The following is a 15417-nucleotide window of genomic DNA, read 5'->3' as shown; positions in this document are numbered from 1 at the left end:
ATATATGTACACGTCATTCCAAGACTTTTATACAGAGGGGACGTGGTGAATATGTCTCTTCCGGCGATCTGTTTTTTTTAGTACGTATATATGATTTTATTGTTTTTGTTTGTTCCATCGTTTTAATATTTATTCTTACTTTGACTATCCTTGTTCTTCGCCATTGACCTAATGTAAGTCTTGGCGGGCAACGTTTCGCCCTTTTGTCATTTACAAAGTTGTGACTAAATTCCGAGAAACGTTTTCTGCTTATCCGTCGGCTTCTTAAAGAAGCCATGTACCAACCTCACTTGCTCTTCCGTCCGGTCCAACATCACATTCATCACACTGCCCAAGTCAACTGGAATTCAAAGTTCACACGAAAACGTCCACAATAACCACCAGCGAATCCTCACGTCTCCGTCTCCGTTTTGCCGGTCCTTGGCGACACAATTCCATCCACTGCTTCCGTTCATCTTTCGCGTCATCCAGAATCACACCGACCTCCTTCCGTTCATTTACACAGCAACAAAAATAACACCACAACCACATCGCCCTTGCTGGTATTGATAACTCTTAAAGAGTTTATGCTTTTGATAAACTTTCTGAACATTCTATTTGTCTCTTCGTTAGGGGCAATAACTTTTGGAAAGCTATGACTATTTTTTTCTTCTGTTATCCTCTTGGTGCTTCATTTGTTCGTAAGGCCGACACAGTAGATATCCAACCATCACGGTTAGCTGCCATCTTTGTCATTTCTCCCCACGTCCACTTCTGTTCTTCATGTTACGCTCCAGGGTCCCCCTCCAAGTCTCCAAGAGTCTCCCTCTCCTCCTTGTTCATTGTGGGGTCCATCTGAGGACGACCCTTTGTATAGCATCCTGGTTCATCGTTAATGCAAAGACAACGATTATTGATATATTTCATTTTTGCCAAATTCAAGCTATATCTTTGATCAGACTTATCAAAGAGATTCGTCTCAATTGTTGCATCGTGATCCATTGTTTTCTTTGTTGATTTTTATCCAAGCTTGACTCTAAGCAATCGTTTACCGGGCGCTGCAGACTGGTTGTTTTCATAACACATACCACCCGCTGCTGATTAGAACGTCTTCTCACAGATCATATTGCTGAGCGGCCGTCATGTGATGGCATCCGATAAAATGATAATATTCCTGGGCGACATCACAGCAGATAGAGAACACAAGCGTGATGTCAACAGTGTCCAATCTAATTTGAATTGTAAAACCACTTTTCCGGGAGATCGAATATATACCTTATTTAAATGATCTTCTGGTTACAGAGTGATGACATCATATTTTCTGGTCTAACTTTAATATAATATGCTGGTCGTCAATAAAGACCATTCACCCTCGTTCTTTTAAGTTCAGTAATCCTAAGAACCTGCCTATACATCCTGCTACTAAAATAGTTATGCCACCTTTTGATTCAATATTTAACATAGTTATTATTAGTCCTCAGAAGGACTGGTTACATACACACTTCCGAAGATTTTGGAACCGGAAAAATAGAAAGTGTGACCATAAATACATTTTGAATAAGGAAATGGGGCATACCGGGCGAGTCATTTGTCTTAAATAATATCTATGTAAATTTAGCAAATCAGAACCAAATAAAATGAATTTAGCTGAGCAAAACTGTCTTGCTATAATATTTAAATTTCCCGATCTTATTGACGTTTCTTTGATAAATAATCAGTTTTTTTCTGGTTAAGTGGTAAATGCATTCAAATTATTCTCTTATTTTTTAAATTATATTGTTTACACAATAAACTTTTTCAAATAACATGGTGATTGTGCTATAAAAACTTGAACCTTGACTTTTGTGTGTGGCGTTTTTCTTAAAAAATGGAAATTATTATATTATTTTTATTATTATTATTATTATTATTATTATTATTATTATTATTATTATTATTATTATTATTAATTATTTTATTATTATTATTATTATTATTATCATCATTATCATCATCACCACAAATTGAGCTAGGGAGAGATGGCTTGCTTCGGGCCACATAACGTGGTGACTATTCGAACTAGGTACCTTTCGGGTACGAAGCACATACCGCTGAGTTACACTGTCCTCTTCTCCAGTTGATACTTGCCCTCCCCCCCCCCCCCCCCCCCCCCCCCTTTTTTTTTTTTTTTTTTTTTTTGAGGTTTCCATAGGAGTGCCTGTCGTGCCTGTCGTTTGATGCTGGATGTTGGCTTCCTAAGAGTGTGCCTAATCCAGCCCCACTACCTCTGTCTGGTCTGCTGCTCGGCCGGCATCTGATCAGACTACACTCACAAATATATTATTGACTACGATCTACTTCTGATTTCTGGGTAGGGTTCCTTACCTCCCATAGTGGGCCGGGAGGCACTTACTGTGTCTTCTATCCCCCAACATGCTTTCTTTCTTTGTCTTGGAATTAGATTACTCGGTTTTGTCCAGGCCCTGGCCGGATACCCTAGCTGGGAGGGAAACAGTCAAATGTATAGTTAGAGTTTTTGGAGATGATATTTTTTGTTTGTAAATCATCTCTCTGTTATGCACTGTACTGTTTTGTTTACATATTATATATGATTTGTAAACATTTGAGTGCATCCCTCTTAGTTCGGACCTGTGCTTGTGTCTGGATGAAGTACTTTGATAGTGTGCTCTTTGAATCTACACCTGTTTCCTATTTGAATCAATTCCCCTTTGTCCTACCTTTTCGTGGATGCTTTAATTGTAGTTCTAGAACTTTAAACTATCACATTCTCTTCTTTTTTTCAGGCGCTGATATGACATTAATGTGTTGCAAGCACAGCATAACACTTAAAGTGAAAAGAAGCAAAAATAAAACATACTTCTGATCTCAACCGATATCAAACTCACCCCTTTCTCTTACCTTTTTTCCCTTCTCTTAGGTATTTTTTTTGACTTTATCTAAATCGGGTATTCTCACATCTTCATGTTTACTGGCGCTATAATGATCTCCCCCCCCCCCCCCCCCCAAAAAAAAAAAAAAAAAAAAAAATTGACCAAAAGAACACAAACAATGTAATAATGCCTTATCTTTGTTGTCCGTATGTATTCATTTTGGGCCATGGGTAGCTCAAACACATCAATGTGTGACGTCAAAGACATGTAAATCAGTCTTATTTGTGACCGATCACCTCGAAACGGTATTCTTTCAGGGTAAACCTAATGAAAAAAAACCAAAACAAAAACAAAAAACTAAACAAAACAACAACAGAACAAAAGAAGCCCTAAAAACTACAAAACAAAAAAACACCAAAAAAACAGAACAACCCCCCCCCCCCCCCCCCCCCCCCCAAAAAAAAATCAACAACCCAAAACTGAATTTTAAACTTAATCTATAAGATTTGGCTCATTGAGGAGACTGGGTTTTGTTTCTTAAACTTTAAAAAAATCCCGTGACTTTCTTTTTACGATCATTTTGACTTTAAACTCGAGTTTCCTTATCTAGTTCATTTCATTACAATACCCAACTGACCTGGTGGGACACGTATTATAATAGTCTACTTAAAACCACATAAAAGTAAACTGGAAGCAATTCTTTTCAGCTTATTTTGTGGCTATGTGGTCTTGTGGTATGACACTCGCCTTCGGATCGGGAGGTCCTGGGTTAGAGTCCCGCTCTAAGCGGCGCGTAGTTGAGTCCTTGGAAAAAAAGGCTCATCACTCACATTGTCTCACCGGACTCAGTTGTAAAATGAGGACCTGGCCGTGTATAGCGTTGTCTCTGCTGGAAACATCATGATATTAATGTATTGCTTAACAGGCGTCATGTAGAATCCTACATGTTAAGTGTTGCTGTTGACCAGGGACCCCTTGTAAAGCGCTTTGAGTACGTTTAGTTAATAGTTGGCTATATAAAAGCTCAAGTTACTGTTTTTCTCTTATAGTATAAAGTTAAGCGTTTTCGAATTATCGAGATTTTCTTAATACAAGCAAAGAATATAAAACTTGAGATCTCGAATTGTTTTGAGTTAATCGATTTATATGGTGTAGTCGATTTTGGTTTAACCGTTTTACACTGCACAATGGAATCATGAGACAAAATCCAAATCCAAGATGGTTTAAACCACCGGCCATTCAATCCAATGTTGATTGACTTGTGCTTTAGTGGCTGAGTCGTACGGATTATTCCCTTCCCCTCTAGTAACAAAGTTGGATCGCGTTGAGCGTAGCCATTCATCTGATGAATGACAAGAGACCTATAGATAGAATGCGCTTGGCCAAGGAGTTCACAATATTGCCATCCGGAAGTATACCAGACCAACACACAAAACGATGTGTAACTATGAACTTTTATAGTCTGGTTAATACAGTTTAGTGAGAACAACTCACAAACGCGGATGGCAAAAAACAATAACAAAGGCCTGTTTGACGTCATCTTCGTGCTATCTATAGACACATAGATAACCACGTCTCTCGGACAGTCGTCATGATGTAAACAATGGCAGTGATTGGTTAACATAGAGAACAACAAAGGTTTTACTATCGAGGTATGTGTCTAAGTACCCACTGTTCTGCGCTTGATCAACAGAACCAACACAGAAACCATTGTGAAAATTTTAACGTTTAGAATTTGATCGAGAAAATTGTGTGATAACTAGTCACTCATTTGGAGGTATAAAAACAATAACGATGATCAGAGAGAGGTCGATTTCATTCACGTTATTGTTTATAAACATCCAACCCATGTTTGTCCGAGCACGTGTGAAGTGTGTCATAAATTCCATGTTTTGATTGGTCAAAACTCTACTGGTTAATTGGTTACAATAAGGAACAAAAGTTTAGTGTCAAAATACTATTGCTAATCTCCTTGGAAGTGTGAAACCAGTCCTCTGGAGGACTGGATACATACACTGTGCAGCATATCTTCTGGTTTCAGAGTGACGGCATCTTATTTTATATCCCCTAGAAATCGTCAAAATCTGCCTACTCACCCTGCTGCTAAAATAATTATGCCTCATTGTGATTCAATATGCAACCTATTTCTTATTTATTCATTTACCGGAATGCTGATATACAATTCCAATGAGTTTTGAACAGGAAGAGAGAAGGTGTGCTATAGGTTTGCTCTCATTGTGCTAAGCATGATAAGTGATAAGGCATTTGGTGGTTATGACACGTTAGGAAATTGAAAACTAGTTCCTTACACGCGTTCAAAGATAACTCGTTATGAACTAGTTCAAGAATACTTATTTTCACCAATGGTTGAAAAGTAAACCGACAGCAAGATATGAATTTGACATTAAGAATTATCACTGTGGTAAAAATATCACTTCTCGTCAAACTCTTTTTTTTTTTATTTTAGTGAAACCGGATTGTTGCAGGACAAAAAAATATTCTTGAACTTCATCCTTTTTGCTCCCCCTCCCTCCTCCTCCCCCCCCCCCCTTTTTTTTTTTTCTCTTTCTTCTTCTTTTCTTTCTTTCTTTCTTTATTTATTTATTAAGGATAATAGGGACGCCTCGTGGTATTGCTGTTGTTATGTTATAGTAAAATCGGCTGTTCCTCCGAAATTAAAAGGGTATAATTCATATATATTATGAGAAGTCCAGTTTAGTTTTTTTTCCATAAATTATACAAGTTCTGAAATTATCATCAAATATTTATACACGTAATATGTAACAGCTGAAATATAAGTTACACGTGTATTACATTATTTGTCTTGCTCTTTATTACTTCATTATTGACTTTTTTGTCTTGCTTGAATCGGGAAACAAAAGGCTTGATTCTCTAAACTTAAAGGCCACATTAATGGCAACACCATTAAAATGGACGTCTCTCATCTTCAAAATGCTTTGTTTAGAATTCCATCTTCCCACGAATACGAGCGTCATGCTTTGCTCTTCACATTTCATGCTTTTGAATTCTTCCTGCCAAAGCCAAATAATGCTTTAGCAGTGACTCTGAAGTTTGTGCTCATTGTCAGAAACACGAACAGATTTGCCGTGGCGTTCATGAAGTCAAAAGCAAAAATCCAGTATGCCATAACCCGGAAAAGGTTGTGATATTTGCGAAGGTAGTAGAAGTCGTAGATGAGAAATTTAGCCATGTAAAGGGCCATTCTGGGAAAGAGGTTGGTGACGTAAATGATGATGATGACCAGTAACATTTTAATGATTTGTCTGTCACGATCAGACATTGTCGAGGTTGAGTACGCTAGTCCTGATAATGATGATGACACGGCATTGCCGGATCGGAACTTTGACGCCTTCTTAAGCTGGCATATGATTATTGAAGTGCATACGATAATGACAACAAAACTAACGGAAGGCCATATGACGCCGGATAGATTGTAGTACTGCATCAAAGGACCTTCGTGGGTTTTATAGAATAAGCTGTGTCTATAAACAGCAATGGTCTTGTTCCATTTTGAACTATATACCCAGATTATATCGTAGATGCCAAAAATGACGACGAAACAGCCGAAGACAGAGACTGAAATTGTAGCCATACTAATGAAGGTGACTTTTGGTGTTAGGAGAGTTTTAACAGTGAATGGTAGAGTCACACAAAGACATCTCTCAACAGCTACGTAAGCGGCCAAGACGCTGGATACATAGGTGGCAAAGCAGATTAAGTAGACCATTGCAACAGTCATGATATTCTCCCAAGATTGTGCGTTGGCTTGGGAAAAAAGACTTATCGGCCCTGACATGCGCTGAATTGACCCGGAAGTACATTTCAACAAATCCCAAATAGCAATGGCAGTCATGGAAATATTCATACTTTCACTATAGCCTTGTTTGGCAAAGACAACGATGACGATGATGTTGCTGACAATCCCCACATTAGCTACAATGAAGGATAGGCATAGATCCACAACAATGACTATAATTTCTATAGCTTCATTGCTAACAATGGCTTCCGATGGCTTGAATGGCTCAGCAGGTTTATCTTTAGCGAGAACTATGGAACTATCATTGTCATTGGAGGACAACATGTTTCAAAACTTAAAATAGAGGAATCTCGACACTTGGTTTTCTTTGATTGCTTTTACTTTAGCTATCTATTGGAATTTCCTAAATTCACAAAATCTCAAAGAAGAAAAAAGACTACATAGTGCCATAATTTGACCCTCTGTTCCTGAAGCTAAGTCTTATAATGACTTATTGAAATAATCACCTTACCTCCCCCCCCCCCCCCCCCCCCCAATAAAAATATACAAGAACAGGTTGACACTTTTGTACCGACAATCACGCAAAACGCGCTCCTTTCATTCCTGAAGCAATCTAATTATAAACATTTTCAGAAGATTATCATTACTTCAAATATTACAAATCAAACAGTAGGCAATTGAATATCGATAGGGTTGATGTAAAATATTCCTAGGGGCATGTTCCGCTTGAAAAAAAAATCATGCAAATTTTTAATGTGTAAAAAATAAAAATCAACTCTGACTGGAGAAAACAAATTTTAAATGTAAATACTCACCTGCCTAAAGGCAGAAAACAATACTTGAACTTGAAGAAATGTTGCATGTCGATTAAGAATTATTTGATTATAAGTAATTTAATATTTAGCAGGGGCTTGTATTCAAATTGTTTCAACACCCCGGGGAATTTAAAATTATGTTTCTTTTCTTTTCTTTCTTTCTATTTTCATTCCCGTTAAAAAAATGTCTTGCTTGGTTTTATGATGGACCGATGTTGATGTTCGTTGCTTTTTCTTTCCTCTCTTCAACCCCAAACACAATCTTATTTTAAATTGGAGAATATAATCACATTACCTATGTCATGTTAACGTGAGTTGAGTAAAAGTCCCAGGTATGAGAGTTTTTGCCAAAATGAGGCTCACTTAAATCGACCGATATTTGGAGGACGAGTTTTCTGGCCAAATTTTAAAATATGGGTTTTTCCAGAGTACGACAGAACTGGTATTGTTAGAAAGGTGTTCCAATACCCTCCCCCCCCCCTCCCCTCCCCCTTGAGTTGTTGATTTTATAATATAATACCTCTTGCAACATCTCTGTCAGAGCCATACAGGCCCGAGGGAAAATAGAACGTATGATGATAGGGTTGGTTTCAAGCTTTGAGATAAAAAGCCATTATGTAATAATTTATTTATTTTTCATAATGATAGTAGGTTTACTCACACATGAATCGTTATTATACGCCGCAACAGCAGTGTTGGAGGGAGAGCAACTAATTATTCTTTAGGAGAAGGGGTGAAGTGGGATTGTGTGTGTGTGTGTGTGTGTGTGAGTGTGTGTGTGTGTGTGTGAGTGGTGGGGGGGGGGGCGTGGATACAATGGTCGATGACATATTATTTTTAATTTGTTATTATTTAAATGCTGTATTTTTGTCACAAAGAATCGCAAAGAGAGGGACCGAAACAGGTTAAGCGCGCAACGTTTTTTTTTTTCTCTCATAATTTATTAAAGTAAATGCGAGGGTGGTCCGAAATTAAAAATCAAAATCAAGTGAGAATAACCATTAAACCGACGACTAAAACCACATGAAAATCAATTTTCTATTGCATTACAAAGTTTCAGATATAACTCTTGTTTGTTTATCAAATGATCACTCAAACCTCACGAAAAATCAAAACCGGATGTCGGAGTTGTTCAGCGAAATTTGACTCCAAAATTAAGAAAACACAATGAAATCAGACTTTCTTTCTGCTGAAATGTATAAAGGAATAATTTACCTATTTGGGGAATGGGGTGGACAAATGAGGGGGTACGGTCAGAGATGTAATATCTAGGGTACGCAAAGTCCGAGCTGCCTTCAACTTGCTGGAGAATCAAACGTGATTTATCTATAAAACAAACGCCGCATCTTCAACACATGTTAAGTCAGTTCTCCTCGATGAATTGGGAACTTGGAGACAATAAAATACACACATACACATCTGAGGCGGAGATACTACATAAAATAGTAAGGGATGATGCCAAGTGATGATCTCTGGCAATGTGCAGGAACAGGCGTCAATCGAGCAGCAGATCCGACGAGGAAGTGGAGCTGGTTTGGGCACACCCAGTAATTTAGCATTCAGCATCATACGACAGGCGATACTATGGACATCATAGAGGGAAACGAAATGCGGAAAGCCAAGAAACAGCCGAAGGTGCGACACAGAGACTGAACTGAAAGTGAAGGGGACAACATGAAAGGAAATGGAGAAGGCAGCCTAGAATTGTGTCCGATGGAGGAGCGTTATTGATGACCTATGCTCCTTGAGGAGCAAAAGTAAGAGATGTAGACTGAGATGATTTAGTTCTACACTTTTAGGAGCTATGGGCTGTTAACGGTGTTGATTAAAAATGACTTAAACAGCTTAAAATGTGAACAAAATATTAGAGTGAGGAATCTTTCGGGATCAAAATCCTTCTTCAGCAAACAAAAAAACAATAAAAGCGGTCATATGATACGATATTGTATATATATTCCAGATAAAATCTATACTCTTTCTTCTTTCTGGATTCTGCGTATCATTTTAGATTTTTATTGCTTTTTTTTTGCTGGCTGAAGAAGAAGTTTGAGCTCGAAATGCTCAGTGTGCTCTTGCCTGAAACTGTGATGTGTGATCCAATCAAATAAGAATCATGTTGATTTAGACGCTTAAAATTGATTTTATAGTCCAAAATACGAAACTAGGGTTAGTTTTAGCTTTCATTGAAGATAAAAGATACAGTTTAAGGAGACAAAACAAAAATCTCTAATATCTAGACATTTCTATCATAAAAAAAAAACATTTTTGGGCACCTGGTTTGATATAAACCATTTTGATACGACAAGGCATGTATATAGTGTTAACATCTTAACGGCCCCGACATGTTCAAGTTCAAGTTCAACATCTTTATCTGCAAAAGGCGGATTACCCATCACTGCAGATTTTATACAATTATGTGGTGACTGTCTCCATTATTGTGTTATTGAGTTGAAATATAAATGTTTAATAGTTGACCAACATTTTTGTTTTTGGTAATATCTAGGATTTCTGGTGGGAGAGTGTTCCATTCCTTGATAGTTCTTGGGAAGACACTGTTTTTATATTTGTTGGTTCTGTGTGTTGGGGTTGTGAACTTACTGCTATGATAATTTCATGTGGATGTACAGTGTTGTTTTGCGAAATACTGTGGTAGAGTTTCTGCTGTTTTGTTCTGTGTAGAAGTTGGAGGCGTTTTTCTTTCCGCCTACTTTCCAGCGTTTTCCACCGCAACAGTTTCAGGGCCTCAGTAACGCATCCTGGTTCGCGCAAGTAATTGTTGGTGACAAACCTCGAGGCTGCCCACTGTTATCACTTTGAGGTGGCGGGTCACATATCTTACGGCAGAGATTATTGGAACTTGGGGGTGCAATGTGCCAGATCAAATATTTATCTCTAACGTTGGTTGTTGTCGGCCTTCCACATCTCTCTTTGTCAGAAAAATTCCTTTTAGGTTTAACCTTTTTTATTGTAATGCAGTGGAATCCGCATAAAACCAACTTCTAATTAAATTGAACACCTCGATGGCTGAGATAAAAACGCTTGTATAAACCAAAAAATCGAAAAATCATGACAAAAGATGAAACTTGTACTCTTATTAGTTTCGATAAAACAAAAAGCTCAATGTTAAACTCCTGTAGTTTTTTGGCTCTCCCGTCAAATTTAGAAATTGTCACATACAGGAGTTTTGATCTCAGCCATTGACCTCTTGCTGGTCCCAAAATTCCTGTTCTTTTTCTCAGTGTATCCATTGCTGTCTCGATTGGGGATCGAACCGATTACCCTTCAGACGTGCTACTATTACCGTTGTAAAGGACAGTATTTTGCGTTGATTTCAGAGTACCCCAGTACATCAATAAGCCCATAACAATAAATTGGGTTATCCGACTTGCCAAAAAAAATTGAGCTTTTATATAGCGCAATATTCACTAAATGTGCTCAAAGCGCTTTACAGGAGGTCCCTCACCAACAGCAGCACGTAACATGTAGAACGAGATGTAAGAAGTTAACGTCGATCCAAGTGAATGATAAACACTGATAGCAACAAACTCCAAGCTAACAATGTGATAGCTGGATAGCCTTAAACTGTTGTTGATTATTGTGTAAAATGTTGCCCATTGTGAAGCTCGAAGTTTTGATTGTGAAAAAAAAAATTAAAATAAAATAAAATCTTCTAAATTAATTTCACAAAATGATTTTCAAGTTTTCCTCTTGTCAACAAAACACAGTAAATACTCATAATACACTAACGACATCGTGTTCGACAAAGGGGAAACCCGAAATGTTCACATTCTTTGAGACCCACCACGGGAATCTGGTAAAAATGTTAAAATAAACAGGATGAATAAAATAATTAAGTTTTAAGTCAGAATGATACGAATTTAGATGATGTAAGTTTTTTTGTTTTTGTTTTTTTTTTTTTTCTTATGTTATAGAGACAAAACAATTTGTCATCATCAAATAAATGAGTTTTAACTTGTGTGGCTATGTGGACTTGTGGTATGACACTCGCTTTCGGATCGGAAAGACCTGGGTTCGAGCCTCGATCAGTGCATAGTTGAGTCCTGGGAAAAGGCCCTTTACTTACATTCTCTCACCATACTCCGGTGTGTAAAATGAGTATCTGGCCGTTAACAACGTTGTCACTGTTCGAAAAAATGTCTAATATCGCTTCACATGCATCATGTCACGTCCTACATGTTAAGTGTGTGTTGCTATTGGCCAAGGACCCCTTGTATAAGCTCTTTGAGCACGTTGAGTGGATATTGCTCTATATAAAAGCTCAAGTAAGTAAATTTAAAGTGTATATGTTACTTAATATTCTATTTTACCCTGAGATTTACCTCGACCTAATACTGTTTTGGGACGATGGATCATATTTTATTTGAAGGCTGGTTTTCCAAAACTCGTTAAGTCGATTTTTCTACTTTTTGAGATTTTTCATCCATAAATTTTATTTTAAACATCAATTGACACAAGAAATTGCCTAGATTTGTAAGAATTTGAAGTTTAAATATGAGGGAGTTCGGGAGTTTTAGAAAAGCACTCTTCATTTGTTTTTGGGAATTGAATTAATTAAAGCTCTTATTCTTGGGGGGGGGGGGGGACTCAGTAGAGCACTCGTTTCACACGCAAAGGTACCAATCACCGATCCCTGGTTCAGTCGACCCTCATTTCCACCTGTCATGGTCTAATTGAGTGCTTAAGAGCTAACTCCACTACATTCATAACATAGAGATGTGGAAAATAAGGCCCCCAGAATTTACTAGTTACTTTTAAAATAAAGAACAAATGACGAATTGATTTAAGATTATGAAAATATAGAAAGAAGAAATTTAATGAGATGAATGTTCTTATAAATAAATAAGGATCACAGAGTTACAAATGGTGAGATGACAATATTACATAATTTCTGGATCTTGAGGACAAAGGTGTGTAGACTGGTGATGTCCTACTCCCAGGCAGAGGATCTTTTTTTTATGACATTCGGTTCGGACACTCCTGACAATGGCTGGCAACGGTAAACGGTGAAGTTCCCGGCGTCTTGAAATTAGAATCAAATACTGGAGTTTTGACCAAGTCCCATTAGCAAGATAAAAATGTTTAAAATATAAATTTTATGAGGAGTGGAGTGGTCTGGCCGTCAGGGCATAGGTTATTGAGAGAAGTTAGTGAGGAAGATTAAATCGATCAGCTTTTATAATAAGTGGCTACGTGACAGACGGTAGAACGAAACGTATTCACTAATTTGAAATGAATTCAAAGAGAAGGCTATTAGAGGAATGATAATCTAATATTAGAAGGTAAAGTCTTTCGAAGCCTACCGAAATATAACTAGAGTGAGATGAACTCAGTTCTTACTAAACTAGAACTTTAATAAAATAAATGTGAATCATCGTTAATGTGACACCACCCAGCAGTGATGCAGTGATTGGATAGCTGGTTCTGTTAGAGCTGATGGAAAGCACTTTGCGATTGACTAACGTCCTATCCAGAGGACAGCAAACAATTTCTATTGTAGGTTTCACGATATAGAAACAGGAATAAACTCTGGCTCCATAGGCCTAATGGTCTATAGGATGACTACTTTTGATTCTATCTAATCCCTTTTAATGACTATATCGTGGGATGTGACACCTCTCTACCAATGAAGTAAAATTTGAGCTTTTATATAGAGTAATATCCACTAAACGTGCTCAAAGCGCTTTACAAGGGTTCCTGACAAACAGCAACAAGTAATGTGTAGAACAAGACATAACGCCTTTTGGGCGATATTACTTTTTTTCCCCGACAGAGACAACGCTGTTAACGGCCAGGTAATCATTTTACACCTGAGTACGGTGAGAGAATGTGAGTAAAGAGCCTTTTCCAATGACTCAACTATGTGCCGAGCGAGGCTCGAGCCCAGAACCTTCCAATTCGAAAGCGAGTGTTGTTGTACCACAAGACCACATTACCGCAGTAGGAACTGGATACAGAGGGATGTTGTGTCTGAAGCTGAATGAAGAATGGAATTATCAGAGCCCAAGGATAGAATGGGCTTAATTATCAATGTTGTAATGGACGATATTTAGCGTTGGTTTAATAGAAAGTCCATTACAACAATGAGCTCATAACTATTTGGGTTATCAGACCTGCAAATAAGTACACGTCTACCGTAAACAATCTCTCAATAAAGGAATGGATACAAGAGGGATGTGTCTGAAGCTGGGGTTTTACGGTGTTTGCAACACTTTTGGGTCGTTTCAGCGCTAGTAAAAAGGGAGATATAGGGGGGGGGGGATATTTAAGGGGAAAGTTGTAGATCAAAATATAAAAGCACCAAAGAAAAAGTAAGACAAAGGGGACAAATTCAAATAAGGAACAGAAGATTCCATGAGCAATCCACCAATGTGAAGACTGGAAAAGGCGCAGCTCAAGGATAGAATGGAGGGGCCTTGAATAAAAATATGGACAATTGTTTTTATTCGAAGCCGTTCCGTTTTACTCTACTGCTTGTCGTGCCGATGACCACCTTGTCATTGATTCTGCCGCTCCCCTAAAGGTGGAACGGAAATGACGTCAATCAGCTCTTTGTTGTTGTTTTAAGACAGCCATTTAAAAAATATCTTAATGATTATTTCTCATTAAATTGTATTAATCAGACTATAAACTTTCTAGGTTGCACATAATTTTGTGTGTTGGTACTTTATATCAGGCTGCCGCTGTTGTGGGTTTTATTAAATAAGCGCGTAGCATCAATACACTACATAGGCAGTCGTGACAATAACTAATTTAAACTAAAAAGAAAAAAGATATTATATATATATATATATATATATATATATATATATATATATATACTATATATATATATATATATATATATATATATATTATATATATATTAATATATTATATGTTAGTAAACACGAAAGGCTGAAATGTCGTCTGTTTTGTGTTATTCCCCTGATATATGAGTCACATTTACTCCCTTTATCATTCTCTCCATTTCATTGACTCATTTAGATACGTACATCTAGTTTTCGGTTTTATTTTACCACCAAATACTGTCAATTTATGTGTTGTCTTTTGACAGCAATAAATAGCACGAGTGACAGTATGAAAATGTTCAAATCGGTGAAAACAATCAAACGACAGAAAACGCACAATAGACTAAATTATCAAAGATAAATGTATTGATAAAGTAATTATAAACAAAAATAAGCATGTACAACACTGAGAAATACAAGGGTATTCAAGAAATGGAACCATTCGAGTCTACCAGTCCAGAACTAGAAACGCATACAACGCCCCAAGAAATAAGTGATGCTATTCAAAAGGTCAACAACAACAGATCGACAGGTCCAGATGGTGTAAGAGCAGAACTAAAATGTCTTGACGACGAAGGCATGCAAATACTGGCTGATATATAATATAAGATATTTAAGATAAAACAAATTCTCAATCTTGGAAGTGGAAAACTCATTCTGCTAAACAAGCCAAATAAAAATAAAGGCCCTTTAGAAAATTTGCGACTATTCGTTTTTTTTATCCCCGCTAAGAAAAGTTTTAAGCACAATCATGGTCAACAGAATTAGAGAAAGGTAGAGGAATATCTATCCCCATCACAAAGCGGGTTTAGAAGAAATATAAGCACTGCGGACATACTATTGATGGTTGAAAGCCAGAACGGATAATATAAGGAAAAAATTACCCTACTTGGAAGAGATATGAGTTCAGCTTTCGACACCTTATGTAGAATTAAGTTGTTATCAATCCTTGACTCATTCTTAGACAAAGATCACGTGAAGGTCATAAGATACCTGTTATCAAATACAACATTGCAATTTGAATCCGATAGAGAATAAACAACAATACCAACCTCAATTGGATCCCATCAAGGAGACAGCTTAACTACTCTAGAAGTGGGGAATCTAAAAGTTGATCAATCCAAAACAAAATGTACAAAAATCAACAGAATTTTAGATTAATGTGT

At 37.2% G+C, this 15417-nt stretch overlaps 1 protein-coding gene across 1 annotated transcript; it reads right to left on the bottom strand.

Moving 5' to 3' along the window:
- Positions 1-5411: 5411 nt before the first annotated feature.
- Positions 5412-7055, bottom strand: LOC144971935 (uncharacterized). The gene has a single exon (XM_078913013.1). It carries the CDS (start codon positions 6949-6951, stop codon positions 5863-5865), a length of 1089 nt encoding a protein of 362 aa, XP_078769139.1. The 5' UTR covers positions 6952-7055; the 3' UTR covers positions 5412-5862.
- Positions 7056-15417: the final 8362 nt, after the last annotated feature.

Source organism: Berghia stephanieae, chromosome 4, assembly GCF_034508935.2.
Source record: "Berghia stephanieae isolate SIO BIC M18660-M18661 chromosome 4, UCSD_Bste_1.3, whole genome shotgun sequence".
Taxonomy (NCBI): domain Eukaryota; kingdom Metazoa; phylum Mollusca; class Gastropoda; order Nudibranchia; family Aeolidiidae; genus Berghia; species Berghia stephanieae.
Note: the sequence above shows the minus strand (reverse complement) of the source record. Positions and strands in the feature narration are given on the sequence as shown.